General features: G+C 40.2%; 2 protein-coding genes across 4 annotated transcripts in view; both read left to right on the forward strand.

The window, feature by feature from the left end:
* The first annotated feature begins 4356 nt into the window (after window positions 1-4356).
* On the forward strand, window positions 4357-6259 carry LOC140282028 (doublesex- and mab-3-related transcription factor A1-like). The gene is made up of 2 exons (XM_072376570.1): window positions 4357-4969; window positions 5262-6259. Exons 1-2 carry the CDS (start codon window positions 4492-4494, stop codon window positions 6053-6055), a joined length of 1272 nt encoding a protein of 423 aa, XP_072232671.1. The 5' UTR covers window positions 4357-4491; the 3' UTR covers window positions 6056-6259.
* Window positions 6260-6598: 339 nt separating this feature from the next.
* Window positions 6599-19887, forward strand: part of LOC140282137 (glucosidase 2 subunit beta-like) — a 118764-nt gene continuing 105475 nt past the window's right edge. For all 3 annotated transcript variants that reach the window (XM_072376717.1, XM_072376718.1, XM_072376719.1), the window contains exons 1-6: window positions 6599-6776; window positions 7102-7218; window positions 9761-9856; window positions 11763-11820; window positions 12755-12872; window positions 17641-17770. In XM_072376717.1, the coding sequence (XP_072232818.1) occupies window positions 6695-6776; window positions 7102-7218; window positions 9761-9856; window positions 11763-11820; window positions 12755-12872; window positions 17641-17770 (601 nt within the window). In that variant the 5' untranslated portion in view covers window positions 6599-6694. The remainder of the gene's footprint in view (window positions 6777-7101; window positions 7219-9760; window positions 9857-11762; window positions 11821-12754; window positions 12873-17640; window positions 17771-19887) is intronic.

Consider the following 19887-nt stretch of genomic DNA (forward strand, 5'->3'; position numbering starts at 1 on the left):
TAATGATCCAGCTTAAGGTAAGAGGTGACAGGGGTGGCTCATGCCTACTGCTACAGTAGTACAGTAACTTATAATGATACAGACAGTACTTAGCTACCCCTCATTTCTTTATATTTTGCATCCAGGGTGCCAAACGTTCAAGTTTAATTAATAGTTCGCCGGACTTTCTGAAGGTCTTTCCAATGATTTCCTTTGGAGACTGCCTGCTTTTTCATTCATTTTCAGTCCGGTCCTTGTACTTGACCATTTCCAAAGATGTTTTTTTTTTTTTTTTTTGCGTGCTTGTTAAGTCACTTAACACTGACCTTTGAATCATTCAAGCACAAAAAAGTGTGTAAATGAATGAATGAACAGATTTTGTGTCCACATAAACTATTAATACTACTTGGAACGGTGGGAAGGGAAACTGGGAGAAAAGGCTGAGGTATGGAAATGAACAAAAAGACCTGAAAATCAGTGGCAACAGGTCTTATGAAGTGATAAATCCTCCCCAAAACCTATACCTGAAAATCATTGAAGCAGTGTGGGATCACCTTGACAGTGAACGGAACAAAAGGCAGCCAACATCCAAAGAAGCGCTTTGGAATCACAAGAAAGCTTGTCTGAAAGGGTTCAGACTGTGTTGAGGAATAAAGGGCCTCATACCAACTTGACTTTAAAGCTTGTTAGAATTGTACAAACCTTCTTTCTGGCTTATGTGTTTCCAGTAATGTTTGCACATGTTTGAATTAATCTCTGTCACTATTTCTTTTTTTTCTGGCATAATATCAAGCCATTTGGGGTGACTGAAGACTTTTTCATGGTACTGTCAATGTTTAACTCATTAAGTTACTGTTTTAATTATAGACAGCTGCACCCCATGATTGAATGTGCCACGTACATGTAGCATTATGGTGACTATTTGGTTAGCTAACTCAAATGAGTTGGCAATTAACATAAAATTAGTTAACAATGAGCTATTTGTGGGTATTTGATAAGAATGAAATGAATGAATTCTGTCAGAAAGTAAAGATGCTAAGTTGTAACTCGTGCCCCAGGCAAAGTAAACAGACAAGTCCAACGGCACAGCATCAGTCAGCATCCCTTACACACACACACACACACACAAAAAAAAACAGTTTTGAAAGCTTCACTAAAAGCAAAGTTCTTTTCTGAACTCCTTTGAGGCCACACACGTCACATAGAGCACGAATCAGTGTCTTAACACAACAAAATGTCACTGACATAAAGGGCTACGGTGCTGAGAAAGCAACATTCATACAAAAAGTAAATTACTGTTTTTGAATGTGCAAAACACAAACAATTTAAACAGCCTGGTGGCCATTCAACCGGCGGCGGTGAAGTGGAAGCTACTGTGTGGCACTTAAATAACAAGGGTGTGAAGTGACAGATGAGAGAGCAAACACATAAAAGGTCAAGACCCTTTGCATGCTGAGAGAGGGGAATTTGTTGTAACTTGAGTGCTGTATTTTAAAAAGCAGTGCTGGAGTCTTGAAACTTAAGGCGCTGAACTGTTTTTGTCAAAGGTGTCTCACATTTTCATTTCTATTGGCAACAAACAGTCTCTTCAAAGTCCTTTTTTCTGCACTCTATGGATTAACACGATAATATGTCATGAATTTCAGAATAGTCAAAGAGTAAAATCCTCATCCCAGATGCCAAGTTACAATTTCATGAAGATTTTTCTTTCTTTCAGCTTCATCTTCTTAACTCTCCATCCCCCTCCCACCATCCCTCTGACAGTGGAACACATAATCAGGTTTTGCAAGATTCATGTGTAGATTAGCAGCCACCTTCCTTCAGATAAGAAGCTGCACTGATAAAGCCTGTCCTGGGAGGCACATGGCTGTGATGAAACACCATATCTGACATGAGCAAATCTGTCAAGAACACAATTAAAACACTGTCTAGCCATATCTCCCTAAACTTTACTTATCTCTGCCGATCTCTTCTCTCTTTTGGAGAGGAGGATGACAAATTCTGACTAAAACTAGATAATCCAAGCAAACGTGGAACTGAACTTGAGGTTTTCCATAAGGTGGAGATAAAAGTAGGGTATTCTCACTCATTGTGTATTAGATTATGATCAGATGGTAGAGTGACACATGATACCGTTAAGATCATCTGGTGAAGCAGGTGCCCCTTGTACACAGGCTGTAGTTCCTTGACACAGCTGGCCAGGGTTCGAGACATGCCTGGGGTCATTGCAGCATATTTTCCCCAATTTCTTAGCCTGTCCACCTCCTGTCAAATAAAGGGCACTAGCCTTAAAAAAACAAAACAAAAAACAAGCTGATTTGGCCTTGTAGGTTATCCTGTAATCCACAGTTAAAAAGAAATTATATTGAGTAAGTAAACATAGTGCTGCAGCTTTTATATATAATCCAATTCATGGAAGCCTTTTCCAGCTGATTGTGTCCCAACCTTTCACCTTGAGGTACACAATGAGAACATTTCCAAAAGCTGAATGTGGTCTATACACATTCTATAGGGCTGATGCAGGGTTGCTCCCAGCTATCCTCCATGCCAGAAAAAGGCTGTGGCTGGTCTATGAAAACAGCCGAAGTGGGGGAAAAAAAGAAAAGAAAAAAAGCCAGGTGGGAGCAGCTTAATGTGTCTGGATAAACTTGCCAGCCACAAATCCAAACATTAAATTCCACTTCACAGTGGATGAAATGATAAAAACAGCGTGTGCGTCCACACAGCATCTGCATCACTGGCGTTTATTTGTGTTGTTAGGCTATGCACTCTGTGTTGATGGATGCAGTTCAGATTATCTTTCTGTGATGCACAGCTGGAGTAGGTCTGTACCAACCCCTATTGATTGGGGCCCATAACTACTGGAACATCTTTCTGCAAATAGCAGAGTCACTTCTCAATGCATCCTCTGTAAAAATCATTATCAGGACGCTTTACATTTCTTTTAGCAAGAAATGCCTGAAAGTTTTGCAAAATGTGTTAGCACTTTGTCTGTGCATGATTGTATATGTGCAGCTGTGCATAGAGCTTCTCCCCAAGCAGCAAAAGAAGGAGGTATTCTTCTGATAAGATCCATCACCCATAAGGGAATGGTGGCACAGACACCCATGTGAAGAAGAGGTGAAAAATGTACCATCAGTTACTCAGAAGTTTTAGTTTCAAAAACAGCTATCTTCTTCTATCGGCAACACCTACAGGCCTGCCGGAGCAGCAGTAACATTACAGTCGTGTCTGCATCAAATCACAAGCAATTTCCTTTGCCTCTGCTGAAGCAGATCTTCCTCAAAGATGCCCCTGAGGGAATCATTATCTCAATAAAACGCCACAGGGGGACACAGTGATTCCTTCTACTTCTTCTTCAAACCACATTCATTATTCAGAAAGAGTCTAGAGGAGTTAGAGCTACAGGGGAAACCAAGAGTAGCCCTGATGTCTTGTTCTAGATGATTAAGAGATATCTAACAGCCCAGGGTCGTATCATTAATAACATTTTATTCACCTTTCTAGTGTCTGTTGACAGTGACAACTCAGGCAACTTGAAAATGGAAGCTTACTATTGTAAGAATGGACAAAATAAGTAATAAGAACACCGTATAGAACAGTAAATAGGATTATTGTATCAGTAGCAGGATCATTCTACACGGCTGGCATTATTATAGCTATGTGCAAACACGCAGCAGTTGAAAAAGATGTGTGAATGCTTGACTAACAGAGTTTCAGTTATGTTTCCCTTGGCGATGGAGCTGTGATTGTCACTTTATGCTGAAGTTGTTTTCAAGTAATGAGGGGTGAGGCAGTCTTATGTAACTGGAGCCTGTCTGAATTAACAGAATTGAATGAAACATGTGACAAGGTGTGATTAGCTATCCATAAATCTCACTGGGTGCTTATTGGCAGATGGGTCTTTTGTCAAGGTAATTTGTTCCGCAGGATAACCAGGTAGATAATTACATGTTGTTGTAGCTGTTAGGACTATTGTGTTAAAAACAGTGAATATTCAGAGAAAACAAAGGGGGTAATTGTGTGAAGCTGACCTGAGGCAACATGTTTTTTTTTTTCTTAATTTTCCTTGCTTTTGAAATGCATGGTTTGTGACATGCTGACCTAATTGAGTTAATAATTTTTTCTTTGGGAACGCAAACTTAAATGTAAATATAAAGGTGAGCAGAGCAGATGCTTGTTAAGTTTATGTAAAGGTCATACATTCTGATCTTGGCAAGCCTAAAATTTTCTAGCACATATAGGCTCAGTTGCATCAGATTAGACCACTATTCATCTGGGATGCAAATAAACATGATAGGGTATTAAGAGGCTGGAGCGGAAAGGGGTGTGACAAGGGTGTTGAATTTCATGTCAAACCACCTGGAGTGGAGACACTTAAAGCGCGCTGTTCCAGAGTGCCAGTGCAGTAGAAAGAAGTTAGTCATTCAGAGAGGGCCAGATCACCCGAATAACTACATCATTAACTGCAGTGGATCGATCCAAAAAATTGTTTTTGCATCCTCTCAGGTGATGGAGAGCAGGATCAAACCCCTCAGCTTGGCCGGGCACACCGCCAACCCTCTTGGTAGCTTGCAGATGCCCCCTTCCCTCCTGCGACCTCCGCCACTTTTTCTCCGGGCTTGTAACCCTGCGCTGGACAGAGGATATCCCCGGACCCCGAAGTGTGCCAGATGCAGGAACCACGGCGTGGTCTCTGCGCTGAAAGGCCACAAACGCTTCTGTCGCTGGAGAGACTGCATTTGTGCAAAGTGCACACTGATAGCGGAAAGGCAGCGGGTGATGGCCGCGCAGGTGGCACTGAGAAGGCAACAGGCTCAGGAGGAGAGCGAAGCCCGGGAACTCCGGCTGTTGTATCCCGGCTCAGCGATCGGAAGGGAGGCGGGAATCCCTCAGGGGTCACCCCTTGGCACTGGGGTACCAGCATCTAGCAGCAACACTCCAACAGCTCCAAACTTTGACGTTTTTGAAGCTCAGAATCATAAGGATGGTGAGTTGACATAAAAAAATTGGAAAATATTATTTGGACTGTTAAAATGATTGAGTAACTTCACATTGATACAGATACATTCTCATCCTAATTAATTACATGAATCGATATTCTCAATATTCTCAATCAAGTGTTTTAGTATGTTTTATTTGAAGTTTGACTTACAGTGAAGTTAATCAAAGTTTTACGCATGGCAGTTGGATGGCTATGGAGATTTTACGCGCTACATGTCGCAGACATAACTATGCGCAGGTTATTAAACGCCACTTTTTTCTATTTTAACCATTTACAGATGACAAACTAAGCAAATACAACATTTACAACGGATTCATGGGTCGAGCCCTCTTTGCACCCCATAGCGCCCGGGTGCCCTCTCCAAGTGACAAGAAGGAGCTGTCTCCAGGAAAGGACAACACAGCTTCAATCACGACTGACAGTGGAAGTCCGTCACGGCTGTGCGATCGGCTGTCAGACCAGACACAGAGTCCGCAAGGGTCGCTTTCCTCCTCTGATACAGAGTCGGGAAGCGAATCGGAGAAACCCAAGGACAGCCCGACTCTTGAGCGTGACCCCACCGACATCATGGCCAAGATCTTCCCCAATCAGAAACGCGACACATTGGAGTCTATGGTGAAAACGTGCAAAGGTGACATTGTGAAATCCATTGAGCTGGTCTTGAGCTCCAAAGAGAACAAACTTGATTCTGGTAGTAGGCCTATGTCTCCGTCTACTCTTCCCGGTTCGTTCAGGCCTTCTATTGGACTGTCTGGAGCGCTCGGCGCTATGGGGAGCAAGTCAGCCTTCTCCCCGCTCCATGTGCCACAGGGCACTGGGGGAGATAGTCTGTACGGGCTAAACCCTCGCCTCGGTGTAAGTCCCCTGCGACTGACCTACTCATCCGCAAGCGGCGGTATGGCAGGTTTTATGTCACCATACATGACATCCGGACTGATGCCAATGTTGGCTCTGCGCCCACCGTTGGACTCACATTCCTTTCCGGGCATTATCCGAGACTTTTCTTATATTCAGAGCAAAGAGTCCCTATGCAATGCAGGCATTTACACTCGACTTAATAATGACAAATGATATATTTAAATCGATCCATGACAAATATCTTTAATTAGCGTTGTTGTAAATGGGCTTTCAGATTTACCTTTTCAAGTGCCTCAAACCCAGTTACTGTGCTGATTGAAATTGCTGCATTTCGAAATGATTCCTTTCAAACTTCTGTGTAAAGATTTGTAAAGATGGTATAATATTAATAAAGTTATCTGGTTTTATGAAATATAATTTCTGTGTGAATATCTATCTATCTATCTATCTATCTATCTATCTATCTATCTATCTATCTATCTATCTATCTATCTATCTATCTATCTATCTATCTAATAAAAAAACTGACCGTGATTATAATGTGCTTTAATTTGTGAATGAGCTATTTCAAAATAATAAAACATTGAACATATAGGGAAAGGAAATCTGTCTAAATAAACCAATGAGCGTCAATGTTCCCGCCCTCTCTCCTTGACTGCTATTCTCACTTGTGATTGGTCCAAGGAATTTAATTAGCTTCGATACCAAGCCAATAGAGGGCAACAGCAGGCTCACGTGATGGCATGTTTCAGGAAGTTCGGACACAGCCAGTGAAACGGTGGCACTGTATCATGAGTTTGAAACACCCTTGAGCGGGATTTTAATGAAGCAGGAGGCAGGCAGTGAATTGAAATGCGTTTCCACATTATTATTGCAGCATTCTTTTGGTTTGGTCTTGTGGACTCGCGGAAAGTTAGAGGCATATCTTCGTCCTGTAAGTTCCCTGCCCCGTTTTAGCTTAAAGCTAAGTAGCTGTCATCACATTTATTGATAACCCTGCGTGTGTTAAAGCTTGTACAGCCTCAGCAGAGACACTCTGTTCTAAGTTCCCATAAAGCTGCAATCTCTGAAGGTTGTACAGTTGTACAAAACATGCAGCAAGGACATGAGACGTAGTTTATTTCTTAAAAGACAAACACAACTTGTGTAAATCTCCATGTCATGTCATTTACTTTGTTTGGGTGTTATTTGTAGTTGTAGTTCGGGGTTTTCACCAATTAGCTTCTTTCTTTTCCCCTCTTTTTTTCTTTTTCTTACAGACAAAAGATTTTACAGGGAGAGGAAGTCTTTTTTGTGCATTGACGGGTCGAAAATGATCCCCTTCGAGCAGGTGAACGATGACTACTGCGACTGCGCAGACGGCTCTGATGAACCAGGTAAAAAGTTATATAGTCAAGTGAGCGTCTGTTTACCAATGTTGACAAACGGTGCGTCATCTGTGCAAATTTGTGCAATGTTAATAATTAATTACTAAACTCACAGAACTTCTAAATATGGGAATAGAGATATTCGACTTTGCTTAGTATTCTGATTATAATTATGCTTTTTTTACTTGACTCATGAACACTGGAGTCAACTGACCACCAGCCTTTTGCCTATTCTTTTTATTCTTATTGGTAACTCACAACTCACTTAAATCTGGCCAAGCAAGTCTGATTAATATAGTGATCAGTAATCTATGTTGCCAAAACTTCACAATCTCCACTATGGTCCTTGACATACATTTCTCTTTTCACCATCTCATCAACATGAGACATTTTCAGGGTCTTCTGAATCTTCTGAACTGGGCAGTCAGCATTCTTGCATGTCCTGAATTTTACACCTGCCTCGGTAAAGGAGCGCTTTTCTAAGTGTATGTGATGGAACACAGTTCTTCCATGGTTGGGTTTTATACTCGTGTGTGTGTGTGTGTGTGTGTGTGTGTGTGTGTGAGTTTACACGCTTGGCATCCTGCTACAACTCAACTCACAGAAGTTTAGAGTGGTACTTCCCCTTAAGTGAGGCTCTTGCAGTGTGCCAGACACGTCTATATAATGTAAAGAATCCTATTAATATTATTTTTAGAAAGTTGTAATAACAATCTGAGCCTGTTAAAGGTCAATCTGGGAACCTGTCGGCTATAGTCTAAAAGTTCTGGGGTCGGTGGTCAGGATTCTGTATTTCTGGTGTCGTCAACAGATCTCTGTGTAATGGTTTTCCAGACCAAGACTTCTTCTCTGTTGCTAGAAATGCAAAGAGCTAAATCAATGTTTGACAATTATAACACTTTCTCACTGGGGGTAAACAAAGTCAGACTGGAAGATTCAATACTTTTCTTTCGTGGGATTATTCATGCAAAGTTTGTAAGGAGCGTTCCAACACTATCGAGGCTCGACAGTGGTGGGCAGCTAAAGAGATGATAAAGACAGTGTTGCTTATACTGCCTGAACAGATCTACAGCTTGTGATGTTGTCTCCACATTTTCAGATACTACAGAAGCCACAATAAGATACAGAAAGGAGCCAGTGCAAAACACAAAGAGCAGCCTGAGTGTCGTCTAAGTGACATTTCATTCTTTCTTTACTTTGCTGAATATAACACACTTTTGAATGTATTAATAGTTGGGAACAGAGTGTATGTTTTCTTCCACAGATAGCTGGAACTTTCTAGATTCTGTTTTAACAAATGTTCTGCATCTCAAAAGATTCTCAAAGTACTGTTAGGTCAGCGCTGCTTTAACTAGAAATGGAAGCCAGAGAGTCTGTCCCTTGCTAACAGATTCTGTAGATTTATGTGACATATCCGTTGATAGGGATTATTCAGTGGCCAAAATATGTTCTTCAGCTTTGATGTGAAGTTTCTTTCCTTGGTTTACATCACAGCACTTTTGTGGTTGTTGGTTAGAAACTTAAAACAAAAGAAAATAGTGTTTTTTAACTATAGTGCATTTAACTATAATGGAAATATCCATCAGCATTTAGAAAAATGACATGGTTAATAGTTCAGCTTGAGTGAGAAAACATTTGTATGTATTTTCAGATTCGTACATATCGACCTGTTTTCGGTGCTGGTTAATGTGAAAAGTTCTGAATAAGTCGATCCGTTATTCAGAGGTGCGTGTTAAAATTTTGGAGGCATAAGAAATGATTGTCCCAACCTTGATGGACACTTGATGGAGTGTCATGATAATCACCATGAACTCTTCACTTATACGAGGTTCTCTTTCTGAATCAGAAGCCTTGTAAAGAGGGTGAACAGTGAGGGGCTGCTGTTGGTTTTATTGAATATCAGAAATGAAGAGATAAAAATACCCGCAGGTGGTCGGCTGAAAGGGTCATTAATTAAACTGTATCATGCCCAGCATCAGTATAAGCACCCTACTGCACCTCTTTATCCACTACAAAGGGAGCAGAATGAGCAAGTAGTTAATGAAGCCAACTGAACTTCTCGAGTGTAATTATATCAACGAGACTGTGGAGTGACTGAAGTCAGATTTATATATATATATTTTTTTGTCAGGCGCGAAATGTCTCGTGTAGTGAAAACAGGAGATGATAAAGGTGGACACTCCCCAGCCCCGGAAAGCAGATATATTATGGCTGTGTTCAGTTGTCAAGAGTTCTTAGTTACATATTCATAGCAAAATGAGGTGAGAGGTTAAATCTGGATCAAAGGCTAGCTTACTTCCTCTAAAAAGAAAAATGCTCTTCCATTTTAAGGGCTGGTACCCCAACATTAACGCACAATAGACCAGTTGCCTGTTTTTAACTCCTGAACAGGTGGAAACACACACACACAACAACGCCAACATAATTAAACTAAAAGGCTTGTGCCATCTGTAAAAATGCAGCTGCCTGGGCATGTACAGTTTTACGATGGATTAGTTTTTGAAAGTGAGTTCGACATGCTCTGCTGACCTCTTCTCTTGGCTCCACGCAGGCACCTCGGCCTGTCCTCAAGGCCGATTTTACTGCACCAACCTTGGTTTTCGCCCGCACTACATCCCATCATCACGAGTAAACGATGGCATTTGTGGTAAGGCTGCATTCTTACACTGTGTTATTCAGGCTGAAAAAAGTTTTGAAAGGTTTTGAAGTGGGGCAGTGCTCTAGTTATGAACAGATCTGTTCAGAAAACAGCAACAACAAAAACTGTTCTATGTATGCTCCCTCTGTTTTAGAAATGATGCTTTCAGATAGCTGTGAAGTTCTCATTTAAATGTGTAAAAGGTTACACTGTTTGCTTTCTCCACATATCTTACTTGATGCCAAGAAGCTGACATGTTAATGTAGACGCTGTCACTTCTTTTTATAGTACAGACAGTCAGAAGGAACGGCAAACTAAATGCGGCTGCCTAACGCTCACTTTTCTTGGAAAACATCCTGCACTTTTTCCTTAAGGCTCTTCCCCATTGTTTCTTAAAGTGTGCCACGTGCGATGCCTGATTGCATAGCTTCGCAGCCCGTTTTTACTTCCACTTTTGTTATCCCGTGGCTTTTCATTCGGGATAAACTCTGGACATTCTTTTATCGACATCGTTTGTCTCCAGCATAGCAACAGCAATAGACCTCATGCAACCATTGAAAGAACAAAACATGGAAGGAATGAGAATTGAAATAGCAGCAGGGGAATATTTCCACAAGCCTCCCTCACCCTTTCGCCTCTCCTTTATTCTACTCCCACTTGCCTTCTTATAACCTCCCCGCCATGAGTGTAGCCACTTAAAAGCGAACACATCATCGCTTTTCTTCGTCTTTCTGGTAGTTGAGAGGTGTTCATTGGCTTCCTTTTTTGGGCTGCAACGTTCGCATTCCACTGGTCATCACTGGGGTTCTGGGTAATTGAGAAAATTTCCCACTGTGCCCACTCTCCTGGTAAAACATCCAGCAAAAGCCAGATTAGAGCCCTCGTAGCACAAGATGCTGCTGATGTCGTAAGTGCTTGATGTTAAGAGACCCTGTCTGAGCCAGAGAGAGATATCACACAGGCACAAAGATCCAGTCTCCATCTTTAATGGTCAGTTACTGGCCAGATCAACAGTATCTGCATTAAAGAGAATGTGCTGATGCTTAGATCATCGATAGATATATAGATGGATACAGATGAAGTAACAAATAACTTTATTAAAGGTGTTATTATTACTGCTACTTACTGCAAATTCTTCAGTATAAGATATTAAACTCGGTTGTATTCATGCTGGCTGCATTCCACCTCTGTATCTACAGTATGTATGCTGGTGAATTGTAAAAAAAAAAAAAAAAGTGTTATTAAGTTAATGAGTGGAATAAAACTATTAACAATCTAAGACATAGAGTAAAATACAATGTAAAAAAAAAAAAAAGAAGCCATTTTTTGTTTTTTAAGATAAAATGATATACCGAGTGTTGCCACTGTACTTTCATGTCAGTGTGGCACTATTTTCAGACACGATTGCACTTGTTGATGCAGAAAAGCAAATAAGTTGGGACTCGGGGAGAGAATAAAGTCTCTTCATGACAAATGAGTAATTGTAGCAAGGCTCTGTATGACAGATAAATGTGTTGCAGTGTTGAGGTGAATTGTTCACCTCCCTATGTATAGAGTATAAGTATAATGGCTCTATTTACAAATGATAGCACAGTGGAATAAATTATGTGCAGATGTCAGTCAGTCACTAACTAAATAAAAAATGAAAGTTTTTTTGCCAAAAAAAAAAAAGTATTATTGTGATCTGAAAGTACTTGAAAAACAGAACTGGTCGCAGTTTATGTGATTTTGTTGCCAAATTATGAGTTTGATCTTCTTATTGATAAATGGATAAATCCTTAATTCATCCTCAAGAGGAAATTGGAAATGACTGATTTAGAATGCAGACATATTGTTCACCTCTCTGTGCTGACATGTTGTCTTCTCTGTTTTCTTGTGTGTACGTTGGACTGGTTTCTCCTGTGTCTCTCGCCAGATTGCTGCGACGCTTCAGATGAATACAACAGCCACGCTCGCTGCCAGAACACTTGCTGGTCAGTTGAATCCAAAAGCTGAGATTCACTATTTATAAAAAAAAAAGGGCACAAAATTGGTTAGCTGAAAGTAAATCTGAATGAGAAACTGATATTTAGCTGGATGTGAAACCGAGCTTTTGGAGCAGATCTGTTAAGACAAACAACCAAAAAAGGGATTATTTATTTTGCTCTTAATAGATGGCTACTTATCAATAACAAATACATAATGTACTGCTAGCTGCACTGTTAGCTACATTGCTACACACCAGTGTTGACTCAGTCACTGAGCCACCAGGGGGCATAATGTCACTAAGATTAAAAACAGGATGCAGCTCACACTTACTCTTGTAAGCTGCACCACAGCATTGTTGTGAGGAGATTGTGTATGTTTGAAGCACCTCTGATTCACAACCTCATTACACATTTTTCTCCATTTGAAATTGTTCCTGTCATCCAGAGGCGTTTTCCACTCAGATAGTTTAACTCATAAAGGAAGAAGACTTCATGCTGCACAGGTGGTGTGTCTGTGAATACTAATATTACTCTGAACTCATTTTCCTGACAAATCTGCTTTATCATCTTTGCTCTTCCCTGCATTACAAAGATTAACCATACTGTGATGCAGAAATGTAAACCCTCTACTTCTGTTGACTGTCCGCTATGATGTCAGTCTTTGCTATTCCCCCCAAAACCCACATGCAGGCAGCGTTTATATCGTTATGTTTTCAAAAGGTCTTTGTTTGCCAGACTTCAAAAACAATTTGGTTGAACCACACAGCATTAGCCTCCATCTTATTTACTTTTCTATTTTTCCCATTTGGATTCCTGCTGCATCGCAGGCCCTTAAAAATTGGATTCAGCATCTTGGTGACCTTAGCAGGAGTGGTCGAGGTTTTTTTTTCTTTGTCAGTAATGACGAGGCTTTGCATTTTCTCTTTTGGCTTTCTTCCAGGAATCTAGGACAGAGGGAGCGAGCGTACGTGGAGGGCCAGATGAGGACCTTGGATGAGGGTTTGCGTCTCAAGCAGCAGCTGATCGAGGAGGGAGTGCTGCTCTGGAGGGAGAAACAGGTAATTTGCTGAAGTAATAAAACATGCAGTTGTTAGAAAGAGAGGTTGGGCATCATCAAGGTTTTCCCTCTTTATACACGAGAATTTAAATATTGTTTCAACTTTGTTTGCTTGATACAGGATTAAAAGTATCCTCTTATAATTATGAACTGTTGCAGATTAGCCTCTGTACTGTAGTTACTTTTAACCTCTCTGGAAATTACAGGTTAAATTGAAATTATTAGCAAAGGGAGACACTCTCAGACTCTAGATGTCACCAGAGCAAAAATATCAGAAACTTAATTCCCACAGCAAAGACTTAGATTAATAGTACAGTAATTTAGAATCGGTGCAAATGGGGTTCTGCTTAATAAATCAAGATGAAGAGTCCACAGCCATATTTTTTTTAGATGGTGTTTTTATGAAGTTCCTGTGAATAGTCCATGTCTTACTTGCAGTAGACAGAATCCTATCAGCATTTGGAGAATCGGGAGCTTTCCTTACAGCTGAGCTAAAAGCTACACGGGGGCCAATGTTTAAACCACATGACATCGCTATGAAAACATTTGTTTTCACTTCCTCCAGCACAGAACGTCCTGATATTGCTCTGGAGGAAAAGTCACGGAGGTTCAAATAGATTTTGATATATTCTAAGACTGCATTTTGCTGGATGTTGACATTCCCCTTTTAGCTTTTTTTTTTCTCTGCCCTGTAATTTTCTATTGCTTTAAACACAATATGGAAGCGTCCCTCAAAATTAGCATAAAAATGTGCAACCTGCTCCTTGTTTGTTGCGGTTCTACGAGGATATTGTTTGTTGTTGTAATCCTCTATAGATTTAATTAACTTACTTGTGCTGTCATTGTAACTTTAGTGTTATCACCTGGCTAGCTGGCTAACACACTTGAAGGATGGGGACTTTGAGGTTAATTTGCTTTAAGATGCGCTTGCCTCTGAGGATTTCTATTCTAAGTAAGCAGCTTGTGTTCTGTGGTACTGTTATATCCTGCATGTTATCGGCACCTGCTGCTACACACGTCTGTTGTGCCACCAGCACCACTTTCCAATACCAACCACAGCCTATTGTGGAGCTTCTTTTTGCCCTGTTTAAGCAAGATGTTTACTGCTCTTCAGTCATCAAAAAACAGCGTTTCCTTATCATCATTTGGTAAACCAGTTCATGCATTTTCCTATTTAAGCATATATGATATACATCTACTGTCAATGGTGTATTTCCTATTCAAATTCTTTGATTTGTACCAGAACCTTTCACTCACAAACATCATTGTCATCATTATTGCCAACCTTACAACTGCTCTCAGACAGTAACTGCTCTCACTCTGTGAGAGAGTGGACATGGGCACCATGCATGGTGTTATCCACAGTTATTCCACAAGTCCATGGCTTTTGATCTTGTTTGGGATAGGCCATAATCTGGTAGAGGGTGAGTAGTTTCTTGCTTATCTTGAGGGGAAGTAACAGCGATATGATTCGCACTGGGTGGTTTACAGCGATCTTCTGTGCTACTCACCGTTTTATATTGGAGCTTCTGGCAAACATTTGGCAACATAATTGCATAAATGTAAAATATAACATATAAACATCGACATTAAATGTATCTATATAGATATTTAAAAAAAATCAACCAAGAAAACAGGAAATAGAAAACATATTGAAAGCCTGACAGTAGAAGGGTTCAGCCTGCCTTCAGCTCAGGTCTATCATCCGTTGAAAACATTTCTACAACAAAAGAGGTTGAAGGTTAAACTGTTGAACACCCGTAATCTCATATCAAGCAAGAATGTGGAAATATCTTGTTCAGAACCACAGTTCAACAGCTGTTCTCCCCAGTTCCCAAACACTTGCAAAGTGTTGTGAAAGGATAAGGTGATGCAACACAGCGGTTCCCTCCTGAAACATGTTGCAGCTTCAGAAACTCAGTTTCAGCATTTGTCCATGTTGTTTTGATGTGCTTGATGTTCTGCTTCCTGTACACTGAAACCATTTAAACCCAGAGCAGATTAGATTTGTTGAGATGTTTGCAGGCAACATTTAAAAGTTCAGTGATCTCATCACTTAATGGATCACTGTGCTTTAAAACTGTTCAGCATTTTTTGAGTCATTTGAAAGTATGCAGTGTGGACTCTGAAGGACTTATTGAAGCTGCGGCACATTTTACAATTCTGTGACTTTCTCAGGGTTGCCCTCAATCCTTGTTATTTTATGCTTTATTGTTTATAAATCATCTAGTTTCAAGGCATTTTGAAGCCTTTCACAGAACTGCTTTTGTTAAAAAGCATTTCTTTTTGATAAAGACATGTTTGTGTTTTACATGTTTGCTTGTAATGGAAAATCCAGTTTGAAAGATGCCACTTTTTGCGAAGTACACACATTTGACTAAGTAGATTTGCCAGAAGGACACTTTTTGTCACACACACACACACACACACAATAGCAGAGATGTCTGATTTGCCAGCTGATGGTCTCTGGGATTTTACCCCGCTCACCTCTTAACTTCTTCTTTTCCTTTTTTATTCCAGTGTTCTTTCTCTGTGGCAGCTGATTGGCATATTGAGGCTGAAGTGTCACCTAGTCCTTCTAAACTTGCGGCACTTTGTGATCCTCTTCTCTCAGAGCGTCTTTGTTGATATGGGAAGGTTACCTTGGGGCCGTTGTGTTGGAAACCTTACACAAATAACTCAAACGTGAACTCCTCCTGTGGTTCAAGGGTTAAAGATAAAGCAGCTGCTACAGAAACCACTTGTTAAGAGTGTTTTTTTAATCAAATTTCCAGCCTTTATTTAGTCAAAGCTTAAGGTAGCATTGACAAGAACTCGTTGTTCAACATTTGGTTGTTGTCACTCTCACCAGCACAAGGAGGAAATGAACTGCAGCATTTACAAGGCCCATTCAAGACAAAACTGCCTTTTTTTTCTCCATCTGAAATGGTAAATTTAGACAACAACACTGTGGTTTTATGTGTAAACTTTGCACATTAGTTTTCAGGATTTTATTCTTTCCTTTAACACTGTCGGGGAGCTTTTTATGATACAGTTGTGTTACTCAGAAGTAAATTTCTTCTCGTACGCTGATAAGAAAGCTCATAAATCACTGCTGCAAACTGAAGGTGGCAAAGTAAACAGTATGGCCTAGAAAGGTAGTCATCCCTGGCTGAGCCACGCAGAATCCATCACGGCATTACGAGAGTCTCTGAGGAGAGATTGGAAGGCTGAATTCACACACACTCGCACACGTGTGGACACGTATACACAAGCAGGAAGCTATTGTGCTTTGGTATTAATTGGTCCATTACAGAGAGTGATGATGGGCTATGTTTGGTTGTCATAAGCTGTCGTTTTTGGTTTGACAGCAACACCTTCTGATGCAGCTGATTTAATGAGTCCATTGTGTGGAACCGAGCGCTGTTTGGAAAGGTTTTCGTAAAAGCACGAGCTGGTTCTGGTCGGGAGGTAGATCTGCTAATGCAATAAAGAAAGATGGAGTCCTGCCGTTTCCTGAAAGAGTTTCCTTTTTCCTTTTTGTTGTTTTGAAACTGTAAAAGATGGAAATGATCAAGTAGAAATGGGTCAAATTTAGCTAAGCTGACTTAGCTAGTTAGCTAAGTATCCTTTTAAAGATCAGTTAATCTTTTGCTCACTTATTCACGATAAGAAAGATTTTGAAAGAGATTAAAGATAGATTAAAAGATTCTATTAATGTAACGTATGTCCCAAGTAAAAACAGTTTACATGGATTACAAAGATCTCATCATCATCGTGTGTGCAGTAAAAATGCTGCTCATGTGCATCACGTTCATCCTCTTGACTAAATGTCCGAACATTTTAATTAGACCTAAACATGAGGAACTGCTGCATGTCTCTAAATAAAGCAGAATACCATTTCTGAGATGATCTTTACTGTTCGCACATAATCTTATTGCAGTTCAACCAATAGTTCTTGAAATATTTGACACAAACTAGAGATCCTCAGACATATCGACATAACATCGGTGTCTGCTGATAGTAAGCTTGTTGACAGCAGTCGGCCTATCGGCAAAAAAGGATGAAATGAGCCAGTAGCAGTAGCTGATGCTTATCTGATGTTGCACTGAAACTGACAGGATTAGCCTGCAGCTGCAGATTCAGCAAATAACTAGTTTAACGTCTGGTTTAACTGGCTAAAACGTTGTTTGAAACTGTTGTTTTTCACACTAAAGATCATTCACATGCGAGAGGTTATGATAAAGGTTGGTTAACACATTCATGTGAAAGAATTTGTGCTCATTCTGAGATAATGTGACAGAGAAAGATGCAGTGGGATGAAGGGCTGAAATACTAACTGCTCCGATTTGTTTTTATAATGCATATTTATTGTTTCACTGATATTAAAGGAAGAAAGGTATCAGCCAACTTATTATTTCTAACATCGGTATCGTCCCACTAGCACTTAGTGCTGAAACGGTTGAACCGTTCACTCTGTCAACTTTGTATCCAGCATCCATATCTTGGGTGCCTCTGAAACTACCATCAGGGGAACAGATGTGGATTAAATGTTCATTGGATATAATCTGCAAATTCCAAAGGGGAACCAGTTGCAGTGGCTATTTGGCTATTTGTGAAATTTCTGTTTAGCTTTGTGGCACATGTAAAGGACGGGATCAGGAGGAAAATGTCAGGGAGGCTCGATTGTCCCCTTTTTGTTGAAAATTGAATGTAAACGAAAAAATTTTTGTAATTAACCGCAAGTGATTGTTTTAACGAAGATGTCTACTAATGTTCTCCGTCCTCAGGCCCAGCTCAGGGAGCTTCAGCAGGTTGCTGAGGACCTTCAGATCAAATTAGAGGAACACAGAAGGAAGAAAAATGAGGCCGACCGACTCAAAGAGCAAACCGTAAAGGCGCTGGAAGCAGGGGACGGTGGTAAGAGTCGTTCCATATAAAAACACTTTCTCATTTCACAGAAATGCTTCATAGTTTACATAATTAGGCTGTTTGTATTCTTCGGTTTCAAGTTAGCTTACATTTAATTTTCATGCTTATGCTGAACAAACATTTTTCAGGCCATGGAAGCTCAGGTCAGATGGTCAGGATGACAAATGGTAGAAGATCAGATAGAACTGTGACGGTTAAATGCAGGTTGCTTTACTGCTGAAATTAAGTGACTAGAAGAGGATTGCTGAGCAACAGCATATTGCAGTCCCCTCGGCCCCTTCTTTTACGTTCCTCAAGCCATCAGAGAGAAGTTGCATATGAGTCACAGGAAAATTCCCTTATCGCTCCGAGCACAAGCTGGCTTGGCATTTAAGCGATGTTCTGACTCGTGCATTTGAATGTACAGAAATTTGTGGGGCTGGATAGGGAATTGGCTCTGAGGGATTTACACTCATTAAATGTGTGTGGGGCTGTAGAGATTGGCAGGGTTTAATTAGTTTAAAAGTAAGATTTTTAGACCGTAGAGGGATAAATGCTTAAAACACCTATTTATTGTAAATAATGAAACCCTGAAGTATTTGTTGGGTTTTGCAAAGGTTCTTTAATCTTTTACTCTGATATTATGACATCTGCTTGTAATTTTTGTGCTATTTATACTTGTTGTCAGGTTTTTCACAGGCCTTTGTCAAACATGTCTGCTACTGATTTTCTGTCATGTGTCAAAGTGGCCCTCAAGTATAAGTTTTGGTCGCAATATAGGTAATTTGACTTTGTTGGTTCCTGTGGGCATTCATCCATCATGCTTTCCACTCTGCGACCTGACCTTTGCTGGACATCACAGGCTCTTCCCCTCCAAACATTCCTGAGCCTGTCATCCTTTTCGTTCATTAGAGCTCATCCTCACGGCGTAACGGCCGTCATTTTTAACTTCTTTTGGTCACTTAAAGGCTACTTGTTCACCTTTTTTTTCCCCTGTTGCAGTCTATGATTTTAATGCTTCAGTTTTAGTGTTTAATTTGAAATTTTAATTGAGCAAACCCTTTACAGCCTCACGGTGTGTTTTTACAGCATTTATGCACATCTAGATTTAATTTCTGGACTTAAAAGGAAAGTGGAGACTTTATTATTTTTCCAAAATGTGATATTTGCTTGGAGGTTCTTATGTGATTTGGCAAATAGATAACCTTGAGCTTGCTTTTGTAGCAGCCAAAGCAGTGAATCCCCTACTGACACGTATATGGCAACAATTTAGGATTGCTTTTACCACAGTTTGTTTTTATTTCTTGTAGAAATTTACAATTTCTAATTTGCATTTTTTCAATTAGTTTAGATTGTCGTCTTTGAAACAGATCTCAGATCAGCAAATGTCTCTCTGTGGCTTAAACAATGTGATTAAGTAAATACATTTCCTCATTTTATCACTCTATGACCATGTGATGTCCTCATTATGATATGAATATACCATTCTAGATTTCCCTTATCCACACGTCTCCTAATATGTGAAATGTATTTGCACATCATATATCAAAGCTGTAAAATACGATGGCGTACCCATGTGGGCAAATACTGATCTCTGAGTTATTACATCGCAACACACACAGTTTCTTACATTAATGTGTTGTCTTTCACTTTGTGATCTTTCAATAGCCTGAGTCAAAATAGAAATGAAAAGCCAGTGGAACAAGCAAAGTAGAACTTAACAGAATCTCCCTTCGCTGCTGCCGTCGCTCAGGCGTGTCTCCAGGGCTTCGCTCACAGTTATTGAGAAGTTTAAAAGGGCCGGGTAATTTGTACCCTCCAAAAGAAAATTAGTTTCTTGTCGAGCGATGTCTGTGGTAAAGAGGAAAAGAAAAATAGAAGCATAGAAAGCTGGGGACGTCAGACGTGACAGGACAGCAAAGGAAAGTCAGCTTTTTACTGTATGCCGCACATACATTCACAGGATTGTATGCTAAATAATGTCGATCTCATCCTTTTAAAAGGTCATCATCGCATGTCTTATGCACACAATAACATTGTTTATAGAAATACCTGACCGAGGTATACGCTGCACTTTCATTAGATAAGCAGCAGACTTGGGTCCCTTTTTTCTTCACAAAGCCTGT

This window comes from Leuresthes tenuis, unplaced genomic scaffold (genome assembly GCF_036924035.1).
Source record: "Leuresthes tenuis unplaced genomic scaffold, fLeuTen1.0.hap1 SCAF_22, whole genome shotgun sequence".
In the NCBI taxonomy this organism is placed as follows: Eukaryota; Metazoa; Chordata; class Actinopteri; order Atheriniformes; family Atherinopsidae; genus Leuresthes; species Leuresthes tenuis.

Excerpts from the sequence above, each read along its gene's own strand:
- LOC140282028 (XM_072376570.1), top strand. The coding sequence starts at position 4,492 with ATGGAGAGCAGGATCAAACCCCTCAGCTTGGCCGGGCACACCGCCAAC. Across the intron at positions 4,970-5,261 it reads AGCTCAGAATCATAAGGATG|ATGACAAACTAAGCAAATAC; the intron begins GTGAGTTGACAT and ends AACCATTTACAG.